This window comes from Trichosurus vulpecula, chromosome 2 (genome assembly GCF_011100635.1).
Source record: "Trichosurus vulpecula isolate mTriVul1 chromosome 2, mTriVul1.pri, whole genome shotgun sequence".
NCBI classification, from domain to species: Eukaryota; Metazoa; Chordata; class Mammalia; order Diprotodontia; family Phalangeridae; genus Trichosurus; species Trichosurus vulpecula.
Genome location: NC_050574.1, coordinates 70,752,390 through 70,765,981, shown reverse-complemented (window position 1 = coordinate 70,765,981; position 13,592 = coordinate 70,752,390). Strand labels below are relative to the sequence as shown.

Genomic DNA, 13,592 nt, shown 5'->3' with positions numbered 1-13,592 from the left:
AGAAAAGAGAGGAAAAGGAAGTGGTGAGGATACAAACAGTGCCCTAAGGGTTAAAAATAATATTAAGGGTAGGCTTTTTCAATACTTTGTGAAGCCCTGTAGCTTAATCTGTAACTTGAAGGCACACTAAAGTCCTTTTCCCCCTTATCTTGAACCTGTATCAAAAGAATTGCTTTTGTCTCCCTTATCCTGCGCTCCCTGGATCCTTTAATTTTTAAACTATATCCTTTTGCCTTATCTTTAAATCCTTAAACCATAAAGAATTCCCTTTGTCTCCCTCATCCTGTCCTGTCTTTAATCTTTAACCCTCACAAAATCCTCTAAAACTACATCATCATTCTGAAACCTCTATATAAGTAAGCATAACTCCCGCAAATATCGGGGTCTCACTTAGCTGTCTTGCTAAGGAGGCCGGTGATACTTTTTCACGTAAGATAAAATGTTCCCATTGGCTAAAAGAGATCTAAGTGAATTCTCTCACACCTGAACCTTCCAACTCTAAACTTCAACAGAAGGAAAGTGGAAAGAAGAGGAGGAGAATGAGGAAAGATGAGGAAGGTGAGGAAGAGAAGGCAAAAAGAAGGGGGAAAGAAGGGGCATGAATGAGATAGGAGGAAAAGAACAGAGTAGAGGAGCAAGAGGGAGAAAAGGGAAGAAAGGGGGGGAAGGAGAAGTAAAGAACAACGGAGGAAGAGGAAGGATAGACGGGGGCTGGGGGCGGGGAGAAGGAAGTTCCTTCACTAGGACATTGCAGGCTGTGTAGCCTTCGCCACCTGAATGCTCTCATTGCCTGAGGACAGGGCAGGCAAGGAACCCGCCGGACGCCATTTGCAGCCCCAGCGGCTCTGAGGGGCTGGGAGTGGCCACAGAGCCATGAGGGGAAGCTGGAGGCGAGTAACATTTCGGCGAGGAGGCGGCCGACAGGTCCCAGGAGGTGAGCTGAAGGATAATGGGGTGGAGCGGCTCGCAGCCCCGGTTCTCCGGGGGCAGCCCGGGCCCGGGCCCGCCCTCTTCCCCGGCGGGGCCGGGATGCAGCTTGGCTTCCTCTCAGGCTGGGCGGGGAGCTGCGGTTAGCTGCGCAGACAATAGCTGGCCGCCCTCCTCCTCGGCTCCTCTGGGCGCCTAGCTCCTCGCCCGCCCGCTTGCACGCTCACTCTAAGGTGCTGGAGATGGAGCTGGTGCCTGGTGGTGGGTGTAGGGCATCCCCGTCCAGAAAGTGGGCTTTGATGCTCACTGCGGCTGATTAGCCAATGGGCGACGCCCGGGAGAACCGTGCAGCTCCTGTTAGCTCTTGGAACAGATCCCCCTAACTAAGCTAGAAGAATGGAGAATCTTGAGCCAGGATTCAGAGGGTTATTTCCAGAATGGAATCCCTCTGGCCCCGTTTGTAACAGAACCATTTGCAGGAAGGGGGCAGTAGGGGTCCAGCCGCCAAACCACTCCAATTTCCTGGCTCTCTTAGATTCTCTAGGATTCATGTTTAGTTTCACACTTAGACTCCCCCAGAACTGTAATCAAGACTTTAAACGTTTAAGGCTAAACAAAGGACATACAATGTAAATGGTGGAATAGGGAGAGCCTTGGAGGAAGCAAAGAGACCTTGATGTCTTAGTGGGTAAGCAGACATTCCCAAGAGCAATTCTGATTTAATTCAATAGCATCTAACATTTATATTGGAAAATATTATTTCATTTGTTCGTCACTACAATCTCCTATGCTATTATCCCCACTTTTACAAGTGTACAAGCTGTGTGATCAAAAGCAAGTCACTTAACTTCTGGGTGCAAATCTAGGGAATTCTCTAAGACTAAGTTGCAGAGAAGGTCTTGACCTGCATTAGTAGAGGGAGTTTCCTTAATAGGACAGAATTCTCTATATCAATGAAATGACAGGTCCAATCTCTGCACACTGCTAGCTACGCAGCTAGTAAATGTCTGTGGTCTTCCTAACTCCAAATTCTGTGCTACACCCACTACACTACAGCCTCTCACACTTAAAACATCCACTCTTTGCAAAGAAACATCAGGGCATGCCTAGTGGACAGGACACCAGACTTGGAATCAGGAAGACCTAGGTTCAAATCTTGCCTCCAGCACTTAACAGATGTGTGACCTTGAACAAATCACTAACGCCCTCTGGCTTGGTTTCGTCATCTATAAAATGAAGGGGTTGGACTGGCTGGGTCTGAAGATTGCTTCCAGCTCTAAATCTATGATCTTATGATCCTGTGCTCTGGTGGGAGTGAGGAATAAAGAATTAAGTAAATAATGCCGTCTATCAAACCTTCATTTACATCAAGCTCTGGAATAGTTTATAAGCTCCTGGAAGCAGAAACTAGGTTTTTATGTCTGTACTTGCATACTGTAAGACAGACAACACTATCACACAGGATGGCTGCTAGCACAGGTTCACTTTTGATCTGGTCAGACAGTAATAATAATCTTACTTTATTCTAGTCTAGTCTTCTTAAGAAGGTTGTTGAGAATGAACACAAATTCCTACAGGATTCCCTAATCACCCTTCTTGCAGGGGCCAGCAAGAAGTGGGGGCAGCTACCTCTCCATGTCAATGGAGTCAATCGAAACAGGCCCAACTTGTACATTCCCCTAAATCCCCTCAAGCCTCAATGGGGGTCAGTTGAGGCAAACACAGATTCCCCTCAAGCCTTGATGGGGGCTGATGAAGGCACATACAATATCCCAGCTTGTGCATTCAACCATAAAGGTTCCCCATTCACTGACCAGTCCCCAGCTGCTTTATAGGGCAACAGACAAAGAAGGCATATTGCCAGCAATAGCTTCACAAGTTTACGTCACCTCATCCCTATATCTTACTGTGCAATCGCAGTGGATGTTTATAATTTCAGCACACATGTTTATATTATTTATCATTATATAATCCTGCATAAGCATAGTGGAGATGTTTTGAACCATAAGCCTGGGAAACATGGCCATGGATCCTGGGAAAATGAACTCTAAGAAATAATAACAAAAATCCACTTACACTAAAATCCACCTTACACTAAAATCCACCTTACTTACACTTACTAATCATAGACCTTGTACTCAGGGCTTAATAAATGTTTATTGAACTGAATTTTGTGTTTTATTAGCCATTTCCTCCACTGGAGTCCTACTATAATGTTTAACTGGGGGATGAAGGTAACCATGGCTTCCAAAGAGCTGTCAGTGAAACACAAGTTTTGCAAGATCCTATCCAGAAGAAAAGGTTAGAGGTATGGGCCAGTGTAGCCTATCTTTCCATCTTCTGAGGGCCAGCATTTCTGGGTTTTTGAGATATTCATCTCTTGAAGATTGAATAATCAAGTGTAGCCTTTTTTTTGGCCAGAGATTGTACCCCACTTGTGATATTAGTTGTTTAAAAATACATGAAACTTGCTGATTTTGGTGGGGGTAGGAAAAAAATTGCTTTTTAAATTAGTTAGAGCCTTCTGACATCCTTAGAAATTACTAAAATGAAAGTTTCAGTAGAGCTGCAAAATGGTGTCTGAATCAAGGCATAATTACCCAAGGCCTGGGCACTAGAAGTAAGTTCATTCTTTGCTAAGGACTGCTTATGTTGGCTCTACCTCAGTTCACATAAATCTTCCCATGTTTTTCTGAATTACTCATATTTCTTATGGTGCAATATATCTGATATGAATTTATGATGTGGTTTATACATTTCAATACCACAATTACTTCATCCATGTTTTTGTTTCTAGTTGTTTTGCTTCCACAAAAAATGTTGCTTTGAACATTTTGGTACTTATGAGGCTAGTCTATCTTTGACTTTCTTGGGATATATGCCCAGTACTGGGATCTCCAGGACAATTAAAAGATATAAATAGTTTAGTGACTTTTCTGTGAGCATTATTTTACATGATGCTTGTCTTTTTTCTTGTGTTAGTAACAATTTAGGGCAGCCAGATGGCTCAGTGGATAGACCCCTGGCCTTGACGTCAGGAGGACCTGAGTTCAAATATGACCTCAGAGACTTACTAGCTGTGTGACTCTGGGAAAATCACTTAACTCTGTTTGCCTAGTGTGCTCGAGGCCCTGGGGATATAAAGGCCAAAAAAAAAAAACTCTCTTCCCTCAAGGAGCTTGTAATCTCCTGTGGGCAAACAGTATATACACAGAAAATTAAGCGCAAAATAAACATAATAATTTCCAGGGATAAGGCATTGGCAAGAGGGGGCAAGGGGAACAAGTGTTTATTAAATGCCTCCTATGCGCTAGACATTGTGTTAAGTGCTTTTGAAAATATTATCTTATTTGATCCTCACAACAACACTGCGGGGTAAATGCTATTATCACCTCCATTTTACAGTTGGGGAAACTGAAGCCAAAAGAGTTTAAGTAACGTTCTAGAGTCACACAGTTAGTAAGTGTCAGAGGCATGATTTGAACTCAGGCCCAGAATTCTATCCATTGCTCCCCCTAGTTGCCCCTGGGGGGAGGAGGGGAGACAGGGAGAATCAGGATAGGCTTCCTGTGGTAGGTGGCACCTGAACTTAAGACATAAAGGAACCTAGAGATTTTAAGAAGCAAAGGTAGAGGGAGTCCAAGCAGAGGTCTTCTTACTCAGAGCTCAGGGCTTTAAAAAAACGGCATGGGGTGGGGCGGGGCACAGAACCAAGATGGTGGAGAGAAGTCAGGGACAAGCCTGAACTCTCCCAAATTCCTGTCCAAACAACTTTAAAATAATTTCTCAAATACTTTTTCTACAAATAAAGCCAGATTTAAATAACTGGACAGAGCCAGTATAATAATTCTACTCAAACTAATCTCCTTATTCAATGCTATCTCAATTAAATTACAAAAAATTATTTTATTGAACTAGAAAAAATAATAAAAAAATTCATGTGAAAGAACAAAAGGTAAAGAATATCAAAAAGACTGAAAAAAATGTAAAGGAGGGTCTAGCAATACTAGATCTTAAACTATATTATAAGGCAGTAATTATCAAAACTATCTTGTACTGGCTAAGAAATAGAAAGTTGGATCTGTGAAACAGTACACATACAATACACAGTAGTAAGTAATTATGGCAACATTGTGTTTGACAAATGTGAAGATTTAAGCTTTTAGGATAAGAATTCACTATTTGGTAAAAAAAAAAAATTGTTGGGAAAACTGGAAAGTAGTCTGGCAGAAACTGGGTATAGACCAATATTTTATACCATTTACCAAGATAAGGTCAAAATGGATACATGACCTTATATAAAGGGAGATAGCATAACAAAATTAGAAGATCATGGAACATATTGCCTATGAGACTTATAGATAAGAGAAGAATTTATGAATAACAAAAGAAGAGAGCATTGTGAGATGTAAAATGGATAATTTTGATTACATTAAATTAAAAAAATTTTGTACAAATTAAACCAATGTAGCCAAGGAAAGCAGAAAATTGGGGGAAAATTTTTATAGATGGTTTCTCAGATAAAGGTCTCATTCTCAAATATATAGAGAACTTTGTCAAATTTATAAGAATATGAGTCATTCCTCAATTGATAAATGGTCAAGGATATGAACAGGAAGTTTTTCAGAGAAGAAATCAGAGGTATATATAGTCAAATGAAAAAATGCTCTAAATCATTATTGATTAGAGAAATGCAAACTAAGCCAATTTTGAGATATCATCTCATATCTATCAAATGGGCTAAAATGATAGAAGGGGAAAATGACAAATATTGGAGGGGATGTAGAAAAATTGGGACACTAATGTATTGCTGGTAGAAGTGATCCAACTATTTTGGAGAGCGATCTGGAATTATGCCCAAACAGTTGTGGCTGTGGTTTGTCCTTCGTTTTTGAAGAGGACCATGACATCAACGAGATGATGACATGACTTCAACTGACTTTGATTTGAGTGAGGGAGGACTGTGCAAAGTCACCAGCCTCACTTTCTCCTCCAGAGCCATCTGGGTGCAGTGGCCTGCCAGGATGCAGTGGGAGACCTTTGCCCTTTTAAGCTAATGTCTTTTCAAGTTCTAACTTTGTGTGAGGCAATGCCCATTCAATGAATAGGTCGCTTTAAGAAGTGAATCAAGGAATGGCCCCTTTAATAAAAAAAAAAATCAAACTGAAAAGGGAAAACCTTCAGGGTTGCTGGCTAAAAGAGCAACAGTTACTATTAACACTCACTCTGAGCCAGGAGGGCCCAAAAAATAACCATTAAGTGATGCTTGGATAGGGACCTATTGTTGTCTAATTCATGAGATTCAGAGTGAATTGGGTTTAAGGCTTGGTCATTGAGAAAGAAATCTAGCCAGTAAACCCCAAGTTAAACAGGCAGCTTTCAGCCATCAAAATTTCCCTTCCTTTGGGGAGAATGCCCTCAGGTAAGGAGAAAGGAGAGGAGAGGAGAGGATAGGACAAGCTGAGTTGCCCAACTGGAAATGGCCAGCTGGGTCCCCATTCAGGCAGCATGGACTACTCACAGGACCGTGACATCAGGGAGATGATGACACGACTTGTAGTTTGACTTGGATTTCAGTGAGAGAGTGCTGTGCAAAGGCACCAGCCTCACTTTCTTCTCCAGAGCCATCTGTGTCCAGTGGCCTGATATTCACCAGGACGACTGGAGATGGCCCAAGCAATACCGTCACTAGATTAGTTTCCCAAGGTAATTAGTGAAAAAGGAAAAGAACTTATATGTTCTAAAATATTTATAGCAACTTGCTTTGTGGTGAGAAAGATCTGGAAACTGAGAGATGCTGCACAAAAAACTAAAGTGTAGGATAGTGCCCCTTTCAACCTGGAAGCAGAACCCCACTTTAACATAAAGTTAAAAGTCAAGAAAAAGGCTAGAAAAATGAGCAAGCAACACACAAAAAAAGAACCTGACCAGAGAAAGTTACTATTGTGACAGGGAAGATCAAAACACAAACTCAGAAGAAAACAACAAAATCAAAATTGTTGTATCTAAAGCTTCAAAGAAAAATGTGAATTGGTCTCAGGTCCAAAATGGATTCCTGAAAGAGCTCAAAAAAGATTTTAAAAATCAAATGAGAGAGGTAGAGGAAAAATTGGGAAAAGAAAGGAGAGTGATACAAGAAAATCATGAAAAAGGAGTCAACAACCTGGTAAAGGAGGTACAAAAATATACTGGAAAAAAATAATACCTTAAAAAACAGAATAGGTCAAATGGTTAAAAAATGGCACAAAAATCCATTGGAGAAAAGAACTCCTTAAAAAGCAAAATTGGCCACATGGAAAAGAAGGTACAAAAGCTCACTGAAGAAAATAATTCCTTAAAAATTAGAATTGGGCAAGTGGAAGCTAATGACTCCATGACACATCAAGAAATAATTTTAAAAATCAGAAGAATGAAAAAATAGAAGAAAATATGAAATATCTCATTAGAAAAACAAGAGACTTGGAAAATAGATTCAGAAGAGATAGTTTAAGAATCATTGGACTACCTGAAAGTCATGATCAAAAAAAGAAGCTACACATCATCTTTCAAGAAATTATAAAGGAAAACTGCCCTGATATTCTAGAACCAGAAGGTAAAGTAGAAATTGAAAGAATCTACCAATTGCCTCCTGAAAGAGATCCCAAAATAAAAACTTCCAGAAATATTATAGCCAAATTCTAGAGCTCCCAGGCCAACGAGAAAATATTGCAAGTAGCCAGAAAGAAACAATTCAAGCATTGTGGAGCCATAGTCAGGATAACACAAGTTTTAGCAGCTTCTACATTAAAGGATCAGAAGGCTTAGAAGACGATATTCCAGAGGGCAAAGGAGCTAAGGTTATAACCAAGAATTGCCTGCCCAGAAAAACTGCATAATCCTCCAGGAGATAAAAGTGAACATCAAATTGAAATAGAGAACTTTCAAGCATTCCTGATGAAAAACTATAGTTCAGTAGAAAATTTGGCTGTCAAATACAAGACTCAAGAGAGGCATAAAAAGGTAAAGAGGAAAGGGAAATCATAAGGGATTCAATAAGGTTAAACTGTTTACAATTCTACACGGCAAGATGATACTTGTAAGTCCTAAGGACTCTGTCATCATTAGGGCAGTGTACATACAGGTATGAACTGAATATGATGGGATGATATCTAAAAAAATAAAACAAAGTTGTGAGAAAGAGGAATGCACTGGGAGAAAGGGGAAGAGGTAGAATGGGGTAAATCATCTCACATACAAGAGGTGGGAAAGAGCTTTTACAGTGAAGGGGAAGAAGAGGGAGGTAGGCAGGAACACTTTAACTTTACTCTCATTAGAACTGGCTCAAAAAGTGAATAACATACACGCTTGGTTGGGTATAGAAATCTATCTTACTCTACAGGAAAGTAGGAGGGGAAGGGGATAAGAGAAAGTGGAGGAGGGGTGGAGAACAGAGCTGATAGAAGGGAGGGAAGCAGAGGCAAAACACTTTTTTAGGATGGATAAGGTGAAAGAAGTGAGAGAGTAGGATAAAAAGTGAGAAAATAGGATGGAAGGAAATGCACAGTAATCATAACTGTGAGAAAAATTTACAGCACATTTCTCTGATAAAGGCCTCATTTCTCAAATTATAGATAACCGAGTCAAAAATATAAGTCATTTCCCCAATTGATAAGTGGTCAAAGGATATGAACAGGCAGTTTTCAGATAAAGTAATCAAAGCTATCTCTAGTTATATGAAAAAATACTCTAAATCATTGTCGATTAGACAAATGCAAACTAAAACAACTCTGAGGTACCACCCCATACCTATCAGATTGGCTAATATGAAAAAGGAAATGACACATGTTGGGGGGCATGTAAGAAAATTGAGACACTAATGCAATTCCAATTAGTGGAACTGTGAACTGATTCAACCATTCTGGAGAGCAATTTGGAACTAACCTAAAGGGCTACAAAACTGCATACCCTTGGATCCAGTAATACCATGACTAGATCTGTATCCTAAATAGATTAAAAAAAAAAAGGTTAAAAGGATCTATATGGACAAAAATAGTTACTGCAACTCTTTGTGGTGGCTAAGAATTGGAAACTGAGGGGATGCCCATCAATTGCGGAATGGCTGAACAAGTTGTGGTATATGATTGTAATGGATTATTATTGTGCTATAAAAAAATGACAAACAGGATGCTCTCAGAAAAAAATCTGGAAAGATTTACGTGAACTAATACAAAGTGAAATGAGCAGAACCAGGACACCATTGTACACAGTAATGCAATATTGCATGATAATCAACTGTGAATGATTTAGCTATTCTCAGCAATACAATGATCCAAGTCAATTCTGAAGGCCTTATGATGAAAAATGCTGTCCACCTCTAGAGAAAGAACTGATGAAGTCTGAATGCAGATTGAGGCATACTTGTTTTGTTTGTTTTTTGGTTTGTGTTTTCTTTTACAACATGAATAATATGTAAATATGTTTTGCATGATTGTACAGGTATAACCTGTATCAAATTGCTAGCCTTCACAAGGAGAGGGGAGGTGAAGGAAGAAGGGAGAGAATCTGTAACTCAAAATTTTTAAAAAATGAATGTTAAAAATTGTTTTTACATGTGATTGGGGAAAAACAAAATATTAAATAAAAAGGACATGAAATGTTGCACAACCAATCAGCTGCATAATCATGAAATCATAGTATTTAGAGCTGGAGGGATCCTTAGAGATCTTGTTTTGCAGATGAGGAAACTAAGGTCCCGAGAGGTCTTGGTCTGATAATCAGAAAACACCTTCAATAAGTAAGTGTCTACTGAGGACCTCCCCAAGACATAGATCCACCTAGAGGAATGAGGTTACAAAGTACTTATCCTTAGAAGCTTAAAAAATTTTGGGTCCTAAAACAGTTGCAGCTCATGTGAACAAACACTCTGATGTGAAAATATATGATATTGAAGATTTCCTCTAAGAAGGCAGGAGCTAAATGGGGATTAAAGGTAGTAAGGAGCAAATATTTCCCAATAAACTTTCATTAGGTGAAGACATCTCATTCCTCACCAACCTCTTACTGCTGTCCTACCTATCTCTCATGTGTCTTTCTCAAGTCCAACCACACAAAAGGTGCTAGGAAGAAGAGCTGGAATAGACTTTGCTTCCTGACTGCCTCTCCTAGACTGCCCCTCTGCCACTATCCCTCAATAACTTCCTTGAAGTTCATTCTATAAAATTGTAGTACCCTATTTGGAGCCTCGTTGCTCCTACCTATCTGATTACTCCTTCTTTGTCTCCTATGACAGATCTCAATCCACATCACACCTGCTAACAGTGGAGGTCCATCAAGGCTTTGTCCTGGGCTTAGGAACATTGGAATGCAAATCCTGTCTCAGATACTTTTTTCAATTATCATCTCTATGCAGATGAATTTCAGATCTGCTTGTCTAGCACTAACCTCTCTCCCAAACTCTACGTCCTAAAATCTCCAATTGCCTTTTAGACATCTCAAACAGGATCTTATGTAGACATCTGAACCTGACATATACCAAACTGAACTCATCTTTCCCCTCAATCCCTCCTCAATTCCTAACTTTCGTATTACTCTCTAGTGTATTACTATCATGCTAGTCATCCAGGCTAGGTGTCATCCTCAACTCCCTAGTCTCTCATTCCCCATATTCAGTCATTGGTCAAGTCCTGTGTTGTTTTCACTTTCACATCTCTCATACATGCCCCATTTTCTTTTCTCACACTGCAGCTACCATGTGTGTAGGCTCTCATCACTTTGCTCCTGGACTATTACAATAGGTTGGTCTGCCTGCCACAAGTCTCTCCTCACTCCAGTCTACCTCCACTCAGTTGTCAAAATGATCTTCCTAAAATGCAGATCTAAGATCATATTACCATCACTCCAATCCATCTCATTCAATAAGCTCTCATGGTTCCTTATTTTCTCCTGGATAAAATACAAAATTCTGTTTGGACTTCAAAGCCCTTCATAACCTGGACCTTTTCTACCTTTCAAGTCTTCTTATACCTTGCTCCCCCCACTTATTCTGCAATCCAGTGACCCTGGTCTCCTTGCTGTTCCTCTCACAAAACAGCCCTCTTGACTCCAGGCATTTTTGCTGGCTGATTCCCATGCCTCAAATGCTCTCCTTCCTCATCTCTACCTCCTAAGCTTCCCTGGCTTCCTTCAAGTTTCAACTAAAGTCCCACCTTCTGCAAGAAGCCTTTCCCAGCCCTCCTTAAATCTTAGTACCTTCCTTCTGTTGATTATCTCCAATATATTCTGCATATATGTTGTTTGTATATATAGTCATCTGATATTGTTTCCCCCATTTAGACTATAAGGACTACTTGTTTTTGTCTTTCTTTTTATCTTTAGTGTTCAGCATAGTGCCTGGCACATAGTAGACATGTAATAAATGGTAGTTGACTGACTAGCTGACTGCTGTCATCTACTAACGTCCAGAGAGCACCTTTCCCCCTTCTCAATGAGCATTTGTATCAGTCTTCCTTGCCCCCACAATTCCTGCCTTCATTCAATATTTGCACTGATGTTTTAAACAGAGTCCCCCAAGTTATCAGTCTTCTCAGCTCCCACTGCCTCCCTCTACACCATAAATCAGCACTCTGAAATTCTCTGCAATTACAAACTCTGGTGCTTCCACCTCTCCCCTGTCCAGGTCTGCTCCTTAGCCTTACCACAACCTTCTGGTGCCTCCATCCCTCCCTGTTCTCCTAGTCTATTGCATCTTGTGGCTTTCATCTCTTCACAGACCTGATCCTATGTCTGACAATCTCAACAAGGTACTATGCTCCACCCTTGAATCCCCTATCTTATGGCTTACACTAGTAATTTGTAGCACTGGGTCATTTCACCTTGCCCCATCCTCTTCTCCAGTAGCTTAATGCTACTGAAGAAAATAATGAAACCATGCAAACTGAGTCCACTATTAAATTTATCATCTAACCTCATCCCTTATAACAAAGAATTTTTTAAAATGAGGAAGAAAAGGAAAAAAATCAGCAAAAACAATCAACAGATTAAAAAAAAATCTGATGTTACATGCAATGCTCCACAACCATGGATCCCAATCTCTGCAAGGAGGGTAGGAGAGGTGTTTTCTCATGTCTTTTCTTTGTGACCAAGCTTGACCTTTATAATTTTGCAATATCCACTTTTGATTCTTTTATGAATAACTGGGCTTCGGAGTCCATGCAGTTGTTCTTTCTTTTTCACAGGGATGTAGTCACAGACAGCTAGGTGATGCGCAGATAGAATGGATAATGTGCTAGACCTGGACACAGCAAGTCCTGGATCCAAATCCTGTCTCAGATATTTATTAACTATGTGACCCTGGGCAAATCATTTAACCTCTCTTGTTCTTAGTTTCCTCATTTTTACAGTGGAGATAATAATAATATCTACTTCAGAGTGTTGTTTGTGAGGATCAAACAAAACTACTTACATAACATGCCTTGTAAAACTTAAAGCACTTAAATGCTACCCATTTTCCCAGCAGTTTTTGTGAAATAGTGAATTCTTAGCCCAGAAGCTGGATTCTTTGTGTTTATCAAACAGTAGATTGCTATAGTCATTGACTACTGCATCTTGTGTACCTCTCCTATTCCACTGATCCACAGCTTTGTTTCTTAGCCAGTACCAGGTAGTTTTGATGACTGCTGCTTTATACTACAGTTTAATATCTGGTATGGCTAGGCCACCTTCCCTAGCATTTCTTTTCATTAACACCCTAGATATTCTAGACCTCTTGTTCTTCCAGATGAATTCTGTTATTATTTTATCCAGCTCTGTAAAATAATATTGGTAGTTTGATTGGTATGGCACTGAATAAATAAATTAATTTAGGTATAATTGTCATTTTTATTATATTAGCTTGGCCTAACCATGAGCAACTGATATTTTTCCATTTATTTAGATCTGACTTTATTTGCGTGAAAAGTGTTTCATAATTATGTTCATATAAGCCCTGGGTTTGTCTTGGCAGATAGACTCCCAAATATTTTATAGTGTCTACAGTAACTTTCAATGGAATTTCTCTTTCTATCTCTTGCTGTTGGGCTTTGTTAGTAATGTATAGGAATGCCGAGGATTGATGGGCTAAGAATTCACTATTTCACAAAAACTGCTGGGAAAATTGGAAAATGGTAGGGCAGAAACTGGGCATTATCAATATCTTATACCATATGCCAAAAGAAAGTCAAAATGGGTTCATGATTTAGGAATAAAGGCTGATACTATAAGCAATTTGGGAGAGCAAGGAATAGTTTACCTATCAGATTTATGGAAAAGCAAAAAATTCATGACACAAGAAGACAGAGAGAATTACAAAATGCAAAATGGATAATTTTAATTATCCTCAATTGAAATATTTTTGTATAAAAAAAGCCAATGCAACAAAGATTAGGAGGGAAGCAGAAAATTGGGAGAAAATCTTTACAACCAGTATCTCTGATAAAGGCCTCATCTCTAAAATATACAGGGAACTGAGTCAAATTTATAGGAATACAAGTCATTCCCCAATTGAGAAATGGTCAAAGGACATGAACAGACAGTTTTCAGAGGAGGAAATTAAAGATATCTATAGGCATATGAAAAAATGCTCGAAATCACTACTGACTAGAGAAATGCAAATCAAAACAACTCTTAGGTACCACATTTCTCCTGTCAGA

The 13,592-nt window shown here is 39.7% G+C and overlaps 1 protein-coding gene across 1 annotated transcript in view; it reads right to left on the bottom strand.

The window, feature by feature from the left end:
* Positions 1–740: 740 nt before the first annotated feature.
* The window catches only part of LOC118836473 (zinc finger protein 484-like), a 30,488-nt gene continuing 17,636 nt past the window's right edge, over positions 741–13,592 (bottom strand). The window contains exons 4-5 of the mRNA XM_036743755.1: positions 1,155–1,239; positions 741–939 (exon numbers count right to left, since the gene is read on the bottom strand). Coding sequence (XP_036599650.1) covers positions 741–939; positions 1,155–1,239 — 284 coding nt within the window. The remainder of the gene's footprint in view (positions 940–1,154; positions 1,240–13,592) is intronic.